General features: G+C 38.2%; 1 protein-coding gene and 1 long non-coding RNA gene across 4 annotated transcripts in view; one reads left to right on the forward strand and one right to left on the reverse strand.

Moving 5' to 3' along the window:
- Positions 1 to 23366, reverse strand: part of METTL25 (methyltransferase like 25) — a gene marked incomplete at its 5' end in the record, with an annotated part of 75618 nt that overhangs the window by 49663 nt on the left and 2589 nt on the right. The window contains 6 exons of one of the 3 annotated variants that reach the window (XM_084794420.1): positions 6790 to 6937; positions 9593 to 10183; positions 13792 to 13898; positions 16630 to 16794; positions 19219 to 19356; positions 19908 to 20001. In XM_084794420.1, the coding sequence (XP_084650546.1) occupies positions 6790 to 6937; positions 9593 to 10183; positions 13792 to 13872 (820 nt within the window). The remainder of the gene's footprint in view (positions 1 to 6789; positions 6938 to 9592; positions 10184 to 13791; positions 13899 to 16629; positions 16795 to 19218; positions 19357 to 19907; positions 20002 to 23366) is intronic. The other 2 variants (XM_084794419.1, XM_084794418.1) reach the window with 2 other exon arrangements.
- LOC311604460 lies at positions 20009 to 23154 on the forward strand. Its single transcript, XR_014781505.1, has 3 exons — positions 20009 to 20580; positions 20650 to 20769; positions 20823 to 23154. It is a non-coding gene; the product is annotated as an uncharacterized lncRNA (long non-coding RNA).

The following is a 23366-nucleotide window of genomic DNA, read 5'->3' on the forward strand; positions in this document are numbered from 1 at the left end:
AAACGTGAAACCTTCTGGAAGAGGAGCCTTAAGGGATGAAGTGGGTCGCTTGGGTGGGACTTGAGGCTTTAAAACCTGGCCCCTCTTGCTGTACACCAACTGCTTCCCAAGCATGAATGCAATGTGACCAGCCAGCCAGCATATGCTCTTGCTGCCAAGCCTCCCCTCCTTGCTGCCTGCTGGATACTATCCCTCTGCAACTATAAGCAAAACAAGTCCTTTCTCCCTTAAGTTGCTTTTATCAGGGTATTTTATTATAGCAACAGGGGGAAAAAAAGAATAAAGATGAGGTGTAAGGCACATAATGTTTAATACCCTGACACATCAGTTACACTGAGATATTAGAGCACCTGGCATATTGGTCACCACTGTTTTAGTTTAATATATATTATATATATTTGTAGTTATTATATAAAATATTATATTTACATATAATTATACAAGACATAAAATAATGTACATATGTACATAATATATTATAAAATAGTTTTTAATAAGGCAACTATTTACCAGCACACATCTAGCCACAACTCATTGATGTTATAAAATGAATTTGGTGAATTGCCATTAGCATTTTATAAGATTTACAAGAGCATAGTAGAAAAAAGTCAACCTACACCACAGTGTTGCATTAAGAATTTATTAATATATAAAGAATAACCACAAAGAAAAAGGTACCTTTATGTGAAATTAAAGCATTTCTTTCATGTTTCTATAATATTTAGATATATTCTAGATTGTAGTGTGTGTGTGTGTGTGTATGTGTGTGTGTGTGTGTGCACGTGTGTGCACATGCTGGAGAGTAGAGTCCAGGGCTCTACTATGCTGACATCTCTACTCCTATCATGAATTACATGCATCACAACCCTAAAATGTATTTCTTTAGGTGATCTTAGCCAAAATGTGTACTGTGCTACTCTTATTAAAGAAAAATATGTAATTTTCATCCATAAATATGCTTTACATCATATGTTCTGCTGGTTAAAGACTGTAGATTGGGAAAGGGATAGCAATTTTGGAGTTTACAGAACAGTGGACCCTTTTCTTTCTTCTCAAGAAATACTGAAAAAGGAAACTATAGTTTATAAGCAGAAAAGAATCAGAATCATTTAAAGTTAAGTATGGAAACAAAACAAAACAAAATATAATAAACAAGTATGAGTTACATTTGGTCAACTTGGTTATTTCTCCTTATGATCTCTCTTACCAAACATCTTTAGTGTCATATTGAATCAGTTATTTGAAATCTGTAGTTTTATTTCCTCTGCTGGTTTGTCTTAGTTACTGTTCTTTGCTGTGAAAAAATACCGTGAACAAAGCAAGTCTTATGAAAGACAACTTTTAACTAGGGGCTTGGTTACAGACTGAGGATTAATTCCTTCTCATCATCGCTGCAAGTGAGGTGCTATGCTGAATGCTTGCTGTGTACCACAGATCACGGTCAGTGCTTAACATTAAAGATATGGCCTTGCCTTCAGAGACGGGGCTTGTCAGGAGCCAAGTATCTGGAAATCCTGAGCTTTTCTACCTCTTCTCTTAGAGCTTGTTCTACCACACCAATGCTAACAAAACAGAAAAGAAAAGCAATCTAGACAACAATAAAAAAGAGAGAGCGGAGAAATTAAAAGTGGACATACCAGCTGGGGCATGGTAGTACATGCCTTTAATCCTAGCACTGAGGAGACAGGCATAGGGAGATTTCTGTGTTTGGGGCCACTCATGAGTTCCACACGAAGTAGGACTATACAGGGAGATCATGTCTCAAAACAAAACAACAAACTTCCTGGATATGTCAATTAAAATCATGTTCATCTGACAAAATCTTAATCTAAGTAGACAAGACATCTGTTACACACACACACGCACACACACACACACACACACACACACACACACACACACACACACTAGTTGGCCCTGTTGGCCTTCTTGTGGAGCTCCTGTCCCCTCCAGGTCCTTTTCTTCCCCCCACCTTTCCTCTAAACTCCCTGTGCTTTGCCCAATTTTTGGCTCTGAGTCTCCGCATCTGATGGAACCAACTCTTAAACCCCAAACAGTGGATCAAACAAAGTAATCTAGCTTTCATTCACCTTTGGTAACGTTTGTTTGAAATATAAGTAAGTATTGGTATAAAAGATGCTTCCAAAAGGTGTCTGCAACCAATAACCAAGTAACCAGAGAGACTAATATGTGAAGTGAAGGTGAAGTGAAGAATATGGTAGTGAGGAACCTTGTAACACATCAAAGACTGAAGGCGAGTCCCAGTCAGGCTGTTTGACTCCCAGCGGTAGGGGGGAGTAGAGGGAAGGAGGGCATGATTACCTCCTTGACCAGAGCTGTTCCTAGTAAAGCCAGGGAAGAAGGGCTATGAACCTAGCTGACTCTCTAGAGTACCCGCCCCTTTTCTACACCCCCAGCACTCCCAAAGCAGTGAGACAGTCACATAAACTTAAAGAACTTACCTTCCATCCCTCAGACTGACCTGAGACACTCATTCAGAGCACTGATAATTTCTAAGGATACATTTTAATGCACTAGTAGGCAGATTCAGACCATTCTGTTAGGCTGAACAAACACATATACAAGACAAATACAAAACATGGCAGACAATCTGAGTTTCTGATAGCTGTAAGAACAACAAGATGACCAGTAAGATGGCTGAGCTGGTAAGCATGATTGCTGCTAAAGCCTGGCAACCGGAGTTCAATCCTCAGAACTCATGGGAAGGTGGCAAATCAGAGTGGAATCCACAAAGTTACCTTCTGACATTCACACACCACACACAAGCCATGGCATCCTCCAGCCGCCCACAACTTATAATAAAGTTAAAAAGAAAATAAGAGCAACTAAACCAAACTCAAACCACAAGCCAGCCAGAAACTCTCCCTAGAAGCCGTGCTCTCACACTTCACCACTAACAATCACAGCTGTAATTTAGAAGAATGAGATTTGCTTAGTTCTAAGGTTATAGAAAGAGAAGGGCTTAATTTCCATGATAAATGATACCTGGACAAGATTAAGGGTCCCTTATCAAGAAGAGATGCATAAGTCTGGATCATTTCAGGTATGTTTCATCCCATCCATTTCCATTTGTATGGAAAAATTAAAAATAAAAAAAACAGGCTGCATTGAGATATTAAAAAAAAGGACAAAATTACTCCTTCTAGAAGAAATAATATGACAACTTCAACTTAATTGTGGTAATAATCAATATGAAGAGAAGATATTAAAACATTAGTTAGGCTTTGGAAAATAATTATTCTATAATACACTGCAATAGTACTTTTTCTGATACTTAACATTCACCTGGGGGCTACTAGCTTGTAATGTAAAGTATCTAAGAGCACTTTTAAAACATATGGTATAAATTTAGTATCATAATGACTTGCAGAACATTGGGGATATTTTTTTGAAAACTCCCATTTATGACAGACCACCTTTACTGTATACCACAGTGTTATGGGGTAAATATATTCATCCAAGACACATATTGTTTACATAGCCAATATAATCACAAAAAGTTGCAGTGTACATACCAGAATTTTTTTACTAAACTGTAAAGGCCATTAACAACTCAAATTTACACCCCAACTCAAACTTCAAAGCAGCTGTTCAAACAAAGTGAGGATACAGGGTCAAGTGTGTAAGATATGAGGTGAGAGCCACACTACATATTTGTCTATTCTGGGACAGAATTCCATGGAACGCAGAGCTTGATACATGACAGGAATTATAATAGCTTTGTGCATATAAACCACTTGCCTTGCCAAGTCAGTTGTTTTAATATAATGACCACACTATATAGTAACATATTTCTATTTTTGTCAAGAATACTAGTGTCAAGGCTGGAGAGCTGGTTCAGTGGTAAAAAACCTGGTTGCTCTTGCAAAGTGCTGGCATAAGCTATTGTGCACTGTGTCAAGTTTACCCTCGTTCATTCAAAGGTTGATTTCTCTACCCCACTATCTATCTGGTTTCAATCAGGTCACAACATTGTGATGTTTATTCTAAGTGTCTCCTGTCTCAAGTTTGTGTAAACATGCCCACCATTTGCTTTCTGTTCTGCTAGTAAAACACTGACCAGTCAATGTTGAGAGATAGAGAGAACAGGGTTGGTCCAGCGAGGGGAGGAAAAGAGAGAGGAAGTAAGGGATTGAGCCACGCAGAGAGGACCAGAAGCAGAAGTGAACTGGAGCCAGGAGATGATTAGAAATCTAAGTATGACGGGGACTTTGGGTGGGAGGAAGCCAGACTAGGATGGCATAATAATTGCTCAGTATTGGGCTCACGGCTAATTACATAATCACAGTTTCCATGTGTCGTTACTTGGGTAAATAGCTGGCTAAAAATAAACTGCTGCCACACTTATTTTATATTTATATCACATTAATAATCATTCTACAGTGGAGGACCGAGGTTTGGTCCCCAGTATCCACAGTGTGGCTCAGAATCATTGATGAATGCAGTCTCAGAGAATCTGATGCCCTCTGACCACTGCAGGCACATGATGCACATACATACATGCAGGTAAAACAGTCTTATAGGTTTAAAACAAACGAAACAAACTAAAACAATTTAAAAGGAATACTGGGATTATACTGTGTACATTACCTATACAAAGAAAGGATGCATGTATACTCCATTGGCTGCTAAACACACACACACACACACACACACACACACACACACACACACACACACACGCTCTTAAACTGTCAAGAACCTTGGCAGCAGGGCCTGAGGCAGCTGTCACACTGTATCTACAGCGGATGCAGCGAGCAGCGAATGTTTGTCCTTGTCTTGCCTTCATGAAATGGCCCCATCCGCATTTGGGGTGAGTCGTCCCACTCTGAATCAGAATGGCCCCTATAGGCTCATGTATTTGAATGCTTGGTCCCTGGGTGAGAGAACTCTTTTTTTTTTTTTTTTTTAGGTCATAGAACTCCTTGGGAATGATTTGGGGTATGGTCTTATTGGAGTGGGCTTTGAGGTCTGAAAAGCGAAAACCATTTGCAGTCTGCCTGGTGTTACTGAGATGTAAGCTTTCGTCTACCGCTCCAGCCTCACACTGCCTACCTCCTGCCAAGTTTTCTGACATGACGGCCATGGACTCTAAACCTATGGAACCATGAGACACCCTCAAATGAAACCCTTTCTTCTGTAGGTTGCTGTGGTCATGGTGTTTTTCACAGCTATGAAAGTCACTAAGACATGAAAAAAGAAAGGGGAGTGAGTAAGCACATGGGCACACCAGTTGTCCTGAAGCCGACAGGCTTTTCCAATGCCTTTTCTAACAGGTCTGTCTTGTTAGATACCAGCCAGTGTACAACTGCTGTGAAGAGACACCGTGACCACAACAACTCTTATAAAGAAGACATTTAATTGGGGCTGGCTTACAGTTTCAGAATTTTAGTCCATGATCAGCATAGTGAAAAGCATGGTGGCATGCAGGCACACATGGTGCTGGAGAGGAGCTGAGAGTTCTACCTCTGGATCTGCAGGCAGCAGAGATACTAACTTCAGCATGAAACCCCAAAGCCTACCCAAGTGACACGCTTCTTCCAACCAGGCCACATCTACTCCAAGAAGGCCACACCTCCTAATCCCTGTCAACAGTGCCACTCCGCAATGACCAAGCATTCAAACCTATGAGATTACGGACCCCATTCTTATTCAAAGCACTACAATGTCCTATTCAAAATTCATTTGATCAATATGTTACTTATATATAAGAGAATAGCTACTACTAATAGCTTAAAAACTATTTTGAAACAAATTTGAATAGCAGTTGTGAAGCTACATCTTAGGGAGAATTTATCATATAAAAAGCATCAAGCAAATGCTCTATTAGAAGTTGCCAAAACATTTTGCCTTTTGCTTTGCAGCAGAGTCCAGAAAGCACTAATTGAATATTACTATTTTAATAAAATAACTGTACTAAAGCTTTCTAAACTCATAAGAATCTAAGTATGTTGATTTTCCTTTTAAAAAAGAAATAGAATTCTTCAGAAATGGAGAATTCTCACTTTGGAAATGAGAATATCTTTTGTATTTATGAAAAAACACCTTTACTATCACAATCAAAGCAAAGCCTACAAGTATTTATAAACATAAGTCCTATAAAATATACATTGTATATTAGAGAATTTTCAAATATTTGCAAAATTATTCCGTATTCATTAAGTCCTTTTATGGCCAAAGAAATGACTATAAAATATAAATGTGATATTGTATCTAATTTCATTAATACTATTAATATTAAATTTGAAAAAATTAGATGTTATTTAAATGTGAATTCAAGTCACAATAATGGCTGGGCATGGCGGCACAAGCCTCTAATCCAGAATTCTCAACCTGTGAGTCAGAACTGCTTGGAGGGCTGAATGATGCTTTCACAGCTGTCACATATCAGATATCTTGCACATCAGATATTTACATTATGATTCATAATGGTAGCAAAATTGTAATCATGAAGCAGCAATGAATATAATTTTATGGTTGGGGGTTTAGGGGGGGAGGATCACCACAACATGAGGAACTGTATTAAAGGGTTGTATTAGGTAGCATTAGGAAGGCTGAGAACCACTGCTCTAATCCCAGAACTCAGGAGGGAGAAGCAGATGGATCTCTGTAGGTCTTTACAGGTAGCTTCAGGACACCAAGACTATACAGTGAGATCCTTTCTCATAAACATAACAAAACAATCAAGACACAATAATGGCCAAAAGAGAAATAGAAAATACCTACAATAACTGAATAAAAATTACAAATACATAGAATGCTTATTACCTTTATGCTGGTTTTCAAATTCCTCAGACAAGAGATGGTAGCAACAACCCACACTGCAAACCCCCTTGACCTCAGACTTGGATGCAAATATCCGCAGAGTATTTGGTGCAAGATCACCACAAGTGTGAAGACCCACCATTAAACAGTCCTTTAGAGACAAGGGGGGATAAGTGGAGTTAAAAACTACAGGTGATGGTATTAAGTGTCTTTTCAATTATGTGAACCTTTTAAATGATCAATTCTACCTAAAAAGTATTACTCATTTTATACTCAAAATGAACAATTGTTCCTTTTAGGCAAAATGGCTATACTTTGCTACAGCTTCTGTAGTGTTTTTGTTTGTTCTTTTAATTTCTTCATTTGTATTTTCTCTCCTTTCTTTTACAACTAATGTCTGCTTAACAGATACTGTAAATTAAAGGTTAAGGTTGGTTAGATCAGAAATGCAGCTGCTCCAGTAAACCTGAGATTTGAGATGGTGTATGATACTACGACTGCATTAGCCAAATTTCTTTTACTGACTGAACTTCTTCAGGCTACCTACCTTGTAAAACATGGTTACAAGAAACAGAAATGAGACACAGCTACCATTTTGAACAAAATGCCAACATGTTTACTTAGTTTATCCACTGTCCAAATCTTTAAAAATAAAAATCAAGATAAATAGTTTTGGTCTCAATTTTCTAACATGACTTTTATACACAAATTGTCTTATGAAATTTTTCCAATTATTGAAATCTGAATTTAAATGTACTCACAATTAATTGAGTACAAAATGTATGTACGCACAGAGTTTTGTCAATGTACCAATTATACTTAAGTTTAATTTATTATTGCTTTGTTTAACATGAATCATAAAATTGAATTAATCAGGAGCAAAAGAGAACTTTTATGTAGAAAATGTCTCCATATACATTTGTTACTTGGAGCCAAAGCCTTTCAGGGAAGTTATCTTAGCTTTTGAGTTTGTAAGAAGATATCCTTAAACATGGATATCCCATGGGCTACATTATTAGATTTATGATTTGAATAGAGCTGTAGCAATTTTTGAGGTGTTTAACCAACAATACCACACACACACACACACACACACACACACACACACACACACACACACGGCTCTGTCATATCCCCCAAATGCTATGTAAAGAATTACTCATTTAACAGCTCAATTCTTAGATAGAAATTATAATTACTTTTAACGGTATGAATAAAGACAGACATGGTAGTAACACGACTATAGTCCCAGCACTTAGGATACTGACCTATGAGGATTGCCATGACTTCGAGGCTAGTCTGGGCTACATAATGCATTATAGGCTAGCCAGGCTCATAAAGCAAGACACTTTCAAAACAAAACAAAACAAAATTAAATACTGATGACTTTGTGCTTATGAACTATTAAAGCACTCGTTAATTATCAGTAAGTCTAATTATACAAATGAAATATATCAACATCACTAAGAACATAAACTTGAGAAACAGCTAGGTTTAGAGTCTACTTTGTTAAAAATGTGATTTTGCAAATGTGTTTAACTTTTCAGTTTGTTATAGATTCCTTACAATATTGTCTCCCTGTGTAGTCCAGGCTGTCCTTGAATTCAGGATCCTCTGCTCACTTGTTATGCTACGGACAGGTATGCGCCACCATGCTCAGCTTGCACACAGTTCTAACAGTATAATTGCAATAATATTTTGAAAACCTTAAGTGAAAAAATAAACTAAAATTTTAACTCTAAAAAACTATTAGGGATAACCTAATTACTACTTTTAAATGCACGAGGACTAAGGTTTCATTCAATTGGTACCTTTTATAAGTACCTGGCAGCCGAGGGGGAGTTGGAGGGTTGGCACTGGAGACATAGCTCAGTGGTTAAGAGCATGGATTACTCTTGCAAAGAATTGAAGTTTGGTTCCTAGCACTCAGGTTGGGTGCCTTATCCTTCCAGAACTACATCCATGGCATCTCCCCTCTCTTCTGCACTCACAAGCACAAACCCACCCAGAGATACAAACATATACATAATTTAAAAATAAGTATAAAATCTTTTTTAAAATCTACAAAGATTCAAATGTCTAAAGAATTTCAGTATCTTTGTTTTGCCATTTCTTTAAGGAAGTTTTTTAAAACTAATAAAGATAGAATAATAGTAACCTCAAAAGACATTTGTCTTCTAAAGGAGTTATGCTAAATAACCTCTAGAAGCTTCTGTATAATGCTGTTTTAATATATAATAGTGAATTTGATAAGTATTGTCTTTCAATGATATTAACTTGACAACTTAGAAAACATTAAAGCCTTAAAGGATAGTCATAGGCTCCTCTTGCTCTAGGAAATTGTTTGTCAAAAAATCTTATGCTAATTACCTCTTTCTCTGTTCTCACTGTCCTGATTCAATCATCAAGTGTGTGTGGATAAAAACACCATGATACACTCCATGAACATCTGTAATTACTATAAGTGCCAATTCAAACCAATAAAAATTATGAAAACACTTAAGACATTTCTTGAATTAGAACTTTAACAATCTCTAAATTATGGACAGGATAATTTGGCTTACTGACTAGCATTTGTGCTAGCTCTTCTATTCAGAAGTGGAATGAGTAGAGGGTTTGGTATTCTATAGTATTCCTTATTAAATTTTGACAGTTGTGGACACAATGAAAGCCAGCTTAGGATTTTATTCTTGGTCTTTAGAATTAATGTGCTAAATAAAATCATAGGAGTCCAGTAACAAGCTATTCAAATTACATTCTATGTCAACAGCATTTTGCAAACTAAAGAATTCAAAAGTAGAATCACCTCCAGATCTTTAATAATGTCATGCAATTCTGAATCAGCAGTGATAAAAGACGTTAGTGGTGAATATATACTTGAGTCACTTGGTTTGGATGTCACATTTCTTCTCTCTCTCCTCACTTCAGACATTTCTGTGTTGTACACCTGTGATGACGTAGGTTCAATGGCATCAATAGGCAAAAACTCTATGAGAGGAAAGCCATTTTCAAAACACAAATTTTCTTCTTCAGGTGGCTCAACATGTAGATTTCCTTGCTGTTTTCTGATGACTGAAACTGCAGCCTCTGAAAAATCTGGCAAGACCTCAGCAGACATCTGTTGTTTCACAAGACTGTTCTTCGGCACACTCTCCAAGTCTCCCCTACACTTTCCTTCCTTCTGCACTCTCATTTCTTTTGGCATTTTTAATGTCAGTCCATTGGCATCTAGTCTTGACTGAGGCTGGTACAGGTTCCAATGTTTCTTCAGCTTCCTGTTTCTCTCCTTAGCTCCATGAGTATTAGTATTTGAGGAATCGATGCCATAAACATTTAAGCCATACTTTAAGGACAAAAAGGAGCTTAGGTAGCCTTTTCCAGAACCCACGTCAATTATCTGAAGAAAACAAAAAAGAATGAATTCAAGATTTTAATCAGTTGGTAGTAAACACATTCCAGATAGTTTATTAAGATGAGTAAACAAACGAATAGATCATTTATATAATTTGTTGTATTTGTTATTTGAATGTTTTGACTTATATTAAAAATTAATCCCTGATCATTTTTATTCAGCATTTTCCAGTTCCAGCTAGTACAGTTAAGTCAAAGGACAACTGGGGAATGGACGTAATATTGGAAGTGAGAAAGAAATCATGTTTTTATAATACATGGCATGATTGTCTCCTTAGAAAATTTCAAAGAATGTATTTAAAGTCAACAAATGTTCTACTAAGCAATGTGCCAAGGCACAAAGTAAATAGAAATTAACAATGATCCATCAGAACATATACAACACAGTAGCAATGAGCATTATGAAAAGTTTTAAAACAAGACAACATAAAAATTCCTAGTAATAAGTTTAACAAAGAGTGGATGTCCCACACACTGAAAACTATAAAATGTCACAAAAAACCTGAAAGGTTAAGCAGAGAGAGCTCATGTCCTGAACTTATAACCTCAATACTAAGATGGCAAGTCTTCTTTTTATTTTATTTTATCTTATTTTGGTTTTTCGAGACAGGGTTTCTCTGTGTAGCCTTGACTGTCCTAGACTCACTTTGTAGATCAGGCTGGCCTCGAACTCACAGCAATCCAACTGCGTCTGCCTCCTAAGTGCTGGGATTGAAAGCGTGCGCCACAACTGCCCAGCAAGTCTTCTCTTTAAACTGTCACACAGATCAACACAATCCTAATCAAAACATGGAGGCTTTCTAAAGCCACTGAAAAGCATACACTCCAGCACATATGGGAATGCAAACCACCTAAGAATAACAAAAACAATTTCTGGGAAGAATAATGACAAGCTATTACTAGTTCAATACTTAACATAATGGGCTATGGAGAAGGCTCAGTGGATACAGAGCTTGGTCTTGCAAGCATGCGGACCCAGATTTGGACTGCCACAGCGGGCATGAGAGCCATCTGTTCTCCAAGTACCAGGAAGCAGAGATAGGATCCTTCCAGCAATCTGACTTGGCAAGGTTCAACAAGAAACAATGCTTCAATCAATAAAGTGGAGTATCATCAAGGTACATCAACCTAATGTGGGCTTTGAGCTGCCACAAGTGCACACCCATATGGACATCACACATGCACGTGTGAATATGCATACACACATGGAAGCATACCACACACAAATACACATGCAAAAAAGAATTAACATAAACAGTGATCAAAACAGTTTAATAGTGCTGAGAGAACAGACAAGTCAGGGGGGAAAGATTCTAGAAATAGACCTATATTTAAATCATCAGCAAGTTTTAGACAGACTGTCCAAGGATAAAATATTCTTTCAATAAATAATACTGTGATAACTAAGTAGCGAAGTGGGAGAAAATAAACTATGCCTGTCACATAGGAAACAAATATTAAAAATGGATCACAGGTCTAAATGTAATAGTAAAAAAAATATACTTTGGAAGAAAGCATGAAAAATAACCTTTGTGATATAGGGATAGGGAAAAATTTTGTACATGGGACACAAATGCATGAACAACAAAACAAAGTTAAATATTTTCCATTAAAAATAAAACATAATATTCAAAAATACAGTTTAAGTTTAGAAAAAAAGATATATATTTCAAATTTTTTGTTTTTATTTAATATTATGTGTATGATTCCTTGTATCTCCTTCCACCCAGAGGTTAAACTCAGGTTGTCAGGCTTGGGGGTAAGTGCTATCTCTGCTGCATCATCTTGCCAGCCTCTATACACTTAAAAAAACATAGCTGAATGGAGTAGGGAGGGGGCTAAGAAGCCTCCACCCCTAGCTGAGGGGCTACTGACAACTGATGGTAGACAGGGAAGGGAGAGTCAGTTGTCTTTAAGGGCGTGGCCCAAGCAGGTTAACCATGCTCCAGTGGATAACTCTACATCCATGAATGCATGGGCAACACCAACTGTACTAGGGTAATAAAGAAAAAGAGGACACAACGTTGGGAGGATGAGTAGGGGTGATTTAAATTGCACACTTCCAATACACAGTATACACTGTCACTCAAAAAGGAGGATGGGGACATAGTGACCAAAGACCGGACCAAAGCCACACTGAAAGACATCAGGGGGAAACACTAAACTTTGTAGCTCCATGTCCAGCATCTGGGCTGCAGGGTAGAAGGGCTTAGGTAGCTCCACTCCTCCAACTTTGCTGCCCTCAACGTACATCTCTCTTAGACTGACTCCAGTCCCTGTATGGAGCCCTTCCTTGGCCGACTTCCCATGGCTCTGACATTCCAACACATCAGGGTGTCCAGCGTAAACCAGGCCTCACCTTCACAATGGCCTCTTTCAATTTCCTCACAGGACTTTGACTGTGCCACGTGGTGCTAGGTCTCAATGGCTCTCTGAATCATGCAGGAAGAAAACATGACCCCCTCAGTCTTGCATCTCTAATGTCTCCAAAACCAGTACCATATGGACAACACGGTCAAATTCAAATGTCAGCTTAGGGTGGGGCCCGCCCCATTTGGACAACGGTCTCAATAGCTTCTGTATGCTGAAGATGGCGGCATTCCTAGGTATTTGTCTTCCATGAGTAGGGAGCCACTTTGACTCTTTCCTTTCACAAGTTTGAGTTTAAGGTGTACAGAGTCCTGCCCTCTAGGGACCGGTGATGGCTAATCTTGATTGTCAACATGTCTGCATCTGAAATTAATACCCCAAAATGGGGAGGCACCTCAGTGAGGCATTTTTGCTTAATCTGAAGTGGGATGATCCATTTCTAATTGAGATCTTTGAGGTAGGAAGATAGATCTTTAATACAGATCTTCTGAGGTAGAAGACGCACCTCTAATCTGAGCCATGTCTTCTGCTTGAAGCCCACATAGGCACAAAAGCTCCAGGGCAAGGGTTACCACAGTAATGACCCTACTCCTGATACAGTCCTGGTAATTCTTGTATTAGTTACTTTTCTGTGGCTGTGGTAAAATATTCTCACGAAAAGAGACTTTGGGGACAATGCCTGTATCTGGGCTTACACTTTCAGAGGCTATAAACTCTAGTGGCAGGGAGGTGTGGCAGCAGGAGCCCCAGGGCGGGTGTGCTGACTGGTAATCAAGAAGCAGCGAGCTCATATTTCATTCACTCACAGGAAGCAGGGTAAGAGAGAGAACAGGAAGTGAGGCCATACAGCAAACCTCAAGCCCATTCCCAGAGACATATTTCCCCTGGCAAGGCTCCACATCCTAAAAAAGTTCCATAACCTTCAAAACGGCACCACCAATCCAGGACCGAGAGTTCAGATACATGGGCCTATGGATGGCTTCTCATATTCAAACCCCAATACTGGTATACATAGTATTTCATATAAATACAAAATAAACACAAATGGATACAGCTATGAAAAACACTATGCAATAAATAGGCTTTTGCTTATTCTAGTTTGGTGTAGCTCAGTGGCAGATCTTTCAATGAAGACTTAAGTACTGTATGAGATCTACTTGGCAGGTAAAATTAACACCGAAAGTAAAGTTTAAAAGAGGACCAACAGCCTAGAAAGTCTCTTACCTGCTTTAAGCCACAGTAATCAGCAATACTGCAAATTAACTCTGACATTGCCTGAACCTCATGAGATTTTTTTGTATTCATAAACTCAGTTGCCTTCACATTTTCACCTGAACAAAAACACAGAAAATTAAAATGCAGCTATTAAAGAGAATTTTAATGAGTTGTGTCACCTGATATACACTACTTTTAAATTAAATATTAAATCAGCATAAATTCTATTGTGATATCTGCGTGATTTAATTAGCTTAACAGTTATGATACAGGCTGAACTATTAATTAAAAATCCACAGATTATTAAAATCATTCCTTGATATAACAAATAGCTAACTAGAAGTGACAAAACTGTACAAAAAAAAACCCTGTTTCATCAAAGAACAGCTTTAACAGAATAAAGAGTAAGCAAGCAACGAACTGGAAGTAGACAGTCTAATACACACACACATATGAAAATAAAACCAACTCTGTATATCAATAAGAAAAACAGTGCCCACTACAAGAGTAGGCAAATTTTGTTAACTGTATTGTCCAGCACAGTAGATATGTACATATCCACTGTGTCATTATTTGCTTATGGGATTATTTACACTCACACTTAAAATTACCGAAGTTGAAAAGCAAATTAAGCTTCCAAGCTATGCTAGCCACATTTGAAGTTTTACCACCCACAGGTAGCTAGTTGCTATTATACAGTGCATAGCAACATATTACGAAACATTTTACACCACAGCACTTCAGAGTACACACTGTATGTTCTGGAACATAAAGCACACAGAACAAGGTGGTCAACATCATCGGATATGTGGGAATTGGGTAGTGGTAAGGTGAAATGTAGGGCTGGGCTAAAAATCAATCTACTACGGCATGGCAGTGCTCACACGTGACATGCCTATGCAGGCTGAACCTTTTCTTTCTTCAAGGGGAAAATGTAAACATTTAGTAGTAAAGTGTTTCCAGGAGTAGATGGTTGTTATACAATGGCATTCTGATGATAGATATCAGGCTAGAAAACAGACATGTCTGGGATGGAGAGGAAATGCCCTCCATGGACAGCTGTTACTAGCTTGTATCTCTACACTGTGATGTCAACATTCTATTATTGGTATAAGACCACACCCACCTAGATCTTGCTATCATATATGCTATTCTTGTTTACCTTGATACTCAATACATAGTACTTAACTTTTAGAAGGCAGATGGAAGGCTAGCCAGAGCATCCTAAACGAGAGGTTCACTCAGTATGGCCAGTTAGAATGCCTTTACCCCAGCCACAATTTTTCAAAGTCCTATATAATTTGCTGCAAACATGCTTAAAGAATTTTGATTAAAATACTTAGAGACAAAATAAAAAAAATTAATAATGAAAAATCATACTATAAGGGTGAGAAGAGCTTCTGTGGATCCACTTTTGCCTCCAAACACTAATCACTAGTAACAGGACAAAAGTACATATGCCTCTTAGAGACGTGCAGGTAAAAGCAATCCTTTAATTACACTTCTTGTTAACACTGTAAAACTGGACTTAATCATGGGTGGGAGGAGGGAATCAAACAAACCTTCCTATATGTGTCAAGTTACCAGTTTCAGGATAAACAAGAAGATGGAAGGGATTTAAACATAACATCTAAATATCACGCATGAGCCTGGACGGACAACTATCCTAAGAAAAAGAGATGACTCAGCAGTTAAGAGTAGGTGTTGGTATCACGGAGGACACTGGGCCAATTCCCTGACACCCACAAGGCAAATAATTGTACACACAGAAACACATACAAGCAAAACATTCATACACATAAAATAAATCTAAAGAAAAAAGAAGCTATAAGTAATTTGTGCAACACTAAAACAAATTTGAATATAGCCTGCTTATTAGACAATGCTAGTAAAGCAAAGTTAAAAGTCTCGAATGACCCAACATGCCTCAGGATAAGTAGGAATATAGCCTAGTTCTTAGGTGCGTGTGCTAAAATACTTGCAGGTAATATGGTATTTGTGATTGATGGGCAAAGGACTCAGATTTTTAAAACGTATGTGTGTGGCATGCTTATAGCAAATAGAGAGGATTTTTAACATGGCAAAAACAGGCCAGTCGTGTCTAGGATTCACAGTAATATTCAAGCAATATTTCTATAAATTTATAGCTTTCTAAAACAACAAAAAAAGCTGGAGAAATAATGAGGGCCAAATGAAATAACAGAAAATAAAGACTTTAGGACACTGCAAAGGTCACGTAGTCATCGTTTTTTCATTGATGTAATTATTACTTAACCCACTACCTTTACTGCTAAAGCTGGTTCCTCAGCATGGATCATGACCAGGTTTTAAAACCACAGCCTCCTGATCCCTACCTTTAAATGGGGTGTCTACTGACATTGTGCAGAACTATGAATATGAGTTTTAATCTATTCTGCCACTAGTTTTAATTTGTGCCATCCCCACTTTCTGATACCTACATTTCCTGCTTCCCCAGCCACCATCCTCCAAGTTCCTCATATTCGTCCCAAAGAACCAGCCATAGATACCATTATGCTACTGCAATAAAAGTTAATACAAAGATTTTTGCCATCTGCAGTACCACAATACAATATGTGTGCAAGAGTCTGAAACCAACTGTGGTAAAGACACTCAGGGGCGAACAAAGGGAAAAGCGCAGAGACCTGCGTGTGTTCTTAATGTGGGATAAGAGAATCTGTTCTTCTCAGTATAAATTAACTAATCAGGGCTGATAATGTCCAACAAAAAACTAAAAAATAAGACTATAATGGACAGACATACAAATATGAGCTATATACCGCTTTAAAGTACCTAAAAAGCATAAGAATACATTACAATCACGCATACCAGTTGTCTGTTCTGTATCTCCTCGGAGAGCTGTAAGCAACTGCTCAAAAGGAGTACACAGTTCCAAGTTTTGCACAGAATAGTGTTTTGCAGCTAAAGCAAAGTCTTCCGCACTCAATAGCTTCTGAGAAGTTTCACAAAATATTTTGGGGAGATCAATAAAACCTAAAATAAATCCAATACAAAGGAAAGTTTATAATAGTCAATATAGAAACTGTTTGAGATTTTAAAACAGCACATGAACAATTAGGATTTTACAGCAACTTCAAATATTTTAACTTTCAATCTTGGCACTATTCCTAACAGCTCCTTTGCACTTGTTATTTAAGCTGTCCTCACTTCAAACTCTGGTTTTAGTGTTTTCTCCAATTGTGTCTTTTAAAATCAAATTAAAATTTGGTCTTTGTGTTTTCCAGGAGTAACAACAGCATTAGTTTTAACTCAGAAGAGTAATATATGTAATTTATAAACTGTTTTTTCTGACCTAAAATTGTACATTTTATGGTGCCAGTCTTTGCAATGCTGTTATTCCTTGCTCCCGTTGAGCAGTGTTGCAGTCTTACTCTTCTGTGCCGTTGTTAAGGGTTGTCAATTTGTTTCTAAGGTTTAATCTTCTCATCCCAGTGTGTTCATAGCAGCTCATAAAATCTTAATGGGTAAAGCAGTCCAAGGAAGCCCATTCATTAAGAAAAAAGGATTTTAAAAGCTAAATCACGGAGTAACAAAATAAAATCAAGCTCACAAGTGGTAAGCAGGTTCGCTCTAAGCGCTCACCTTCAGGAAGCATACCATCTAGGAAACAACAGTGGCTCACCAAAACCAAATAACGTCACATTGTATGTCATGACATCTTTTCTATTAAAAATCTATTTAAACACAAAGAAAACTTGCTTTCTGACAAAACTTGAAAACAATGGAACTGATATTTTCAAATTCTAAATAGAACTATATGCTTCTGCGTGTGCGCGCATGCGCGCGCGTGTGTGTGTGCTTTCTTTTTAAAACTAGTATCTCTTAAGCCGGTGGCATAATGTGTACTAAATTTATTATCAAAAAGAAAACAGCAGAGATGTGTGACTTCAACTTTTGAATCAATTAAACCACAAGGTTACTATGGTGAATTTATTTAATATAGATTTTGGGACATTTTACAAGCTGAATTTACTGATGCAGCCAAGAGTAATAAAATCTACATCAAAATATTTAGACATGATCCGGAGGGGGTGGGGTGTGGAGACTCAGTCAACTATGAAGTGAGACTTTCAGGTTTAAGAGCAGCCTCAATGTCCACCGGTTCCAGGGGAGCAGTTTCTTAGAGTGTGATACAATGAGAGTGTTAAACTGTAGTGGGCAGAGGAGCCATTCCAATCGACAGTTATAGGGCATGTCGCCAACAGAAAAAAACGTTATGTTTTTGTTGGAAAAGTAAATGTTTGAAAGAACTTAGATATCATACTGAAAAGTCTTGAAAAAATTTCCAATTCGACTTGAACTAAATGGTATTAATTTGCTTTTAATTTCGAGCACCCCAGAAATTTGAGGTACTGGAGGCCTAAGTTAAAATGGCATCTTATTTTCAACAAGAGTGAACTTTTAAAGGATTATATATTCTGATTCAATCTCATAGTTTATATCTATAGTTAAAACTAGTTTGCTTGCTAGGTCCAGAGTTTGACAATTAGACGTTTTTTTTTAATCACAGAAGTACAGCTGAGGCAATTTTTTTTTCATTGACTGATTCAGTCTGTAACAGCCACATTTTGCTGCTTTTAGAGATTCATAGAGAACCAGAGGGCAGTGATCTTTACTTCTGTAACCTAGCATGTGAGAAGGTCGCAGGGCAATGGCAAAGCTTAGCCCCTCGCAGCACCCCTGTCTTGGAGGCTGGGTGTCTGGATAATCAGTTTGGGACTGGCAGCTGGCCGCAGCGCTGCTGAGCTTTAGTTACTTCTTGGAAAATTGCATTTCTAAAATCTGCTGCCTGCTGCACCTGAATGTTCTGTGGCTTGATTGTTTAGCCTGCAACTCCCTCTCCTGGAAGTTCTGGATTTTCCTTCAGTGTCTGCTTCACTGGTTTTGTCTAAGCAACCCAGAGCGCTATCCCACCACAGATTCTTGTAAGGGAGGCTACAAAACAGTATGCAAACCAGACCAGCTGGAGAGCCTGTACTGGCTCAGTGGGGGAGGGCACCACCAGTATTCCCTCGGGACCCATGAGCTGAAAGGCTAAAACTGACCTGGGCAAGTTGTTCTCTGACCTCCACAGACCCACCAAAGTATGCCATGCAGGCACCCACACTAACAAATCGTGAATATTTCATATACACACAACAATAAATAAAATAAGATCTAAAATAGTAACATTGAAAATAAAATGGAAAGGAGGCAGGAGAAGTCATTTTTGATAAACACTGATACCAAGATATATCTAACCTGCTTCTAATTTTTCTACCAGATACCAATGTACACAGGAAAACAAAAAAGCCTAACACACAGAATATAAGAGTCTTCAAACAAAAATGCAGTTTTAGAATTAGAAATAAACCAACAGATGTATGTTCATAACTAGTAAGTATCAGAACTACTTACCTCTTATGGACCTTGAGCATCCTGTAAGACTCTAAGGAAATATGCTTTCTCAGGCTTCCCAATACGTCCCTGGCCCCCTGCTGAGAGGCAGCGTGCTGAATACCACAGGCCAGGCACGATGTTCCACATTCACCTGTCCTGTGAGCAAGTTAATCCTTGCTCGTATCTCATTTGCAGAGGAAAAAATCTACAACTTAACAAGGCTGTATATGATTCAACTGTGCACGGGGAGAAGTGTCAGGGCAGTCTAACTTTGCACTTTGTTCTTAATCCCAATGTTCCATTGGCATGCCACAGCCAATAAAATAACAGTGGATATTAATGGAGCTGACTGTCAGAATCGGGTCTTGCACCCTCTTTGGCAGACATCAATCTATAGTGGTATATTAAGATATTATACACTTGCTTAGTTTTGTAACTACTCTCTTTACTCCTCTTAATATCTCCCTCTCCACTAGAAGTGATGTTGGTTCCAGAAATTAAAATGTAATTTGGATATATGAAATAATTAATGTCTCTGAAAAGGAATAAAATATCTGTATAAGATTCTGTGGTATATACTAGAAACCAAGTATTATTACTGTTCCACATCCAGTTGTAAAGCAAAAGTACTTTGCACACAGAATGAATGAATGGGTGATGGATGGATGCATGCATGCATGAATGACAGCATATTTCAACACACTTACTATTGTAGCATCATCAACTACGGAATTCTCCTAAGCCTCCGTAGTAGTGGTAATCACTGAGGCCACTACAAGGACTTCAATGGCACCACTCAGCCTGTTAGGGAAGCATAAAATCTCATTTCAGCCTGAATGCTTGCAATCTTAGGGTGAGACAGTGACTTAGAACATACAGAATACAGTATAAGATACAAATATGTACTAAGGTAATAGACATAATTTCATTTTAGGAGTTGGGAAAACTGTTTATCACACAGCCAACAGACCAGAATATTAAAGATAGTGATAATAATGCCTTCCTGATCATTGTCTTCACAAGGATATAAAAATATTTTTATTCATTTTTACAAATATTCTTATTCCTGACACATTTTCTTTTTTCCAACTTCCTGTATTGATCAATACCACTTCATTCACTATTAAATTTAAAAATCTTTATAGTATCTTTCATGTACTGTGAGCCTTCAATTCATGTCCAGCTAGCCATCAATTCTGATGTAATACTGTCTTTGTTGTTGTAATGAAAGAAAATACCAAATCGTTCAGTTTTACCAAGAAAGACTCAGGTGCGAGATGCCGGAGTGAAGGCTTCCTAGCACAGAGAGGCAGAGAAAGCATCCAGCTGACCCTCCTATTCAGCTCAAGTCAAAGGAAAAAGCAAGGCCAAAAGCTCAAGGTCAAAGCTCAAAGGCCAAAAGCTCAAGGCCAAATGACAAAGTCCAAAACTTAAGGCTAAAAGCTCAAGGCCAAACCTAAGGCCAAAATATCAAGGCCAAAGTTCAGGGCCAAAAGCCCAAGGCCAAAGTCCAAGGCGAAAAGATCAAGGACAAAACTCAAGGCCAAAGCTCAAGGCTGAAAACCCAAGGTCAAAAGCTCAAGGCCAAAGCTCAAAGCCAAAGCTCAAGGCCAAAGCTCAAGGCCAAAAGCTCAAGACCAAAGCTCAAGGCCAAAAGCCCAAGGCCAAAACTCAAGGCCAAAGCTCAAGGCCAAAAGCCCAAGGCCAAAACTCAAGGACAAAAGCCCAAGGCCAAAGCTCAAGGCCAAAAGCTCAAGGCCAAAAGCCTAAGGCCAAAGCTCAAGACCAAGAGCTTGCTAGCTCACCAGACAGCCCAGGAGGAAAAAGCCAAAAGCTAAGAGCCAAAGAGCTAACCTTTTCTCCACTACTATCTACTTAATCCTTGTCATCTGGTTTCTTTCTCCACTTCTTTACCTATGGTTAACTTTATTAACTCCTGTGTACAGAAACCTCTAGGATTAAAGGTGTGTGCTAAGGCTGAGCCACACTATAATCAGCTGTTTACAATAAACAGAAAGCCCACACCAAACAAGAAACAGGTTTTTACAGTTCACAACCTCAGGGCTTACAATGGGATCAAATACTCTGTAAGTCTTTCATAAGGAAACCCTGCCCATCACTATATGGCTCAATCTCCATTAGTTCAGCACCACCACAAAAGTCTCGTGGTAGTTTTGTTTTGGATAAAAAGCACACATTTCCTAAGTGTTGGATGAGCTGAGGGTGTTTTTCTGAAAAGGAAAATTTTATCCCATGAAAATTTAATAAAAGTTTTTATGGCTTTGTCTTCTGCAATAGTTGACTATGGAGTTAATTGTTGATTAATAGCTAAACATTATGTCTGTCTTACTAAACTTTGAAAACTAAATATGGTTGGCATACATCCATCATCATATTGTAATGTACCAAGGAAACAAATACAATACATATTGTTACTTTTAAAATGAATCAATTACATGATCCAATTATGCGCTAGGATTTTTTTTTTCTTTTTCTTTTTTTGCCTAAATAACTCTAGCTTAATTTATAGTTGCAGATAAAATGAAAAAAATATGTTACTTAAACAGGCAAACCATGCTCTTGGATGAAAAATTACATATTGAGGAGGGCTGACATGTGGTCCTTACCATGCCAATATTAACACCATAATGAATGCATGAATACAGTCAACCACTCCAAAAACATTTTCACATTGAACTGCATTACTTATGAAATGAAATTAAATGTAAAACTAGGAGAATTAACCATAATATTTTAATTTAGCCATTCTTTACAGAGCTTAATTTGTTCACAAGTATATTATATAATGCTACAAATTAAGAAACGCATTTGCTAAATTGAAAGAATACATAAAAGCAAAGTAATTCAGGCATATATACTACTGTGAAATAGTAGTTGTGGCAGACTGCATAAATTTCCACTAAAATGCCATGAAGACCATCAAAAGACACAGAACAGGGTTGGAGAGAAAGTCCCATGGGTAAATGCTTTCCAACTAATCCTAAGGACCCTAAACTCAGGTGAATGAGTACAGTAGCCTCCCTGTCTTACTTTACTTTCTACTGTGGTGATAAAGACCATGACCAAAAATAACTTGGAAAAGGAAAGCTTTATTTGGCTTACATGTCCCATTCACAGTCCAATACCAAGGGAAACCAAGGCAGGACTGCTAGCAGAGTAGGTCCCTGGAGGCAGAAACTGAAGCAGATACCATGGGGAAATACAGCTTGCTGGCTTGCTCTCAATGGCTCCATCAGCCTTCTTGATACAACCCATAACCCACTACGTGCCTGAGGGTAGCACTGCCCACAGTGGGTTGTGCCCTCCCACATCAATTCCTGAATAAAGAAAACATCCCCCACAGACTTACCCACAGGCCAGTTTAATGGGTGTACCTTCTCAACTACAGTATCCTTTTCCCAAGTAGGTACAGCTTGTATCAAAGTGACAGAACTAACCAACACATTTCCTATAATCCCAGCTTGTGGGAGGGAGAGAAAGGGAATCCTCAGAGAAGCTGGCTAGTCAGACTAGCCAAAATGGCAAGCTCCAAGTTCAACGTGAGATCCTGTCTCACTATATAACGCGGAGAGCAATCAAGGAAGACAATGGACATAAATCTCAGGTCTTAACACACATGCATGTGCATCCTTCAAAAAGACATACATATGCACATGCACACACACCACACAAGCATACAAACATGTGCCAAAAAAACCCCTTTTTAACTGAGGACAGCTTGACTCTAAGGGGGCAAAGAATAAAAATTTTATTCTATAGAATTTGAGAAATTAACTAGAGAGCAACATAATAGCTGAGATACATACATGTTTTTATGTTGTAAGAATAAAAATCCCCCAAGGAGCTATTGGCAGTTGATGGTTGGAGGAGAAGAGGACACATTTTCCTCAGTGGTATAGCCAATGGCAAGCCACCCCTGTTCTAGTAAGTCACTTTACATCCATACTTATACAAGCAACCCTAACTAAACTCAGTCTCTCTCCCCTCTCTCTCCTCTCTCCCTCCCTCCCCCCCCCCCCCACATTCAAAAGTATCCTCTGGGCAATGCTCAATGCATAGAACTTTCTTATACTCATCTACGAAAGTATATTTTAACTCTTAGGCTGTTGAAATGAGAAAAAAAATTTCAGTTAGAAGGAATATTT

This window comes from Acomys minous, assembly GCF_964271855.1.
Source record: "Acomys minous genome assembly, chromosome: 9".
Lineage (NCBI taxonomy): Eukaryota > Metazoa > Chordata > Mammalia > Rodentia > Muridae > Acomys > Acomys minous.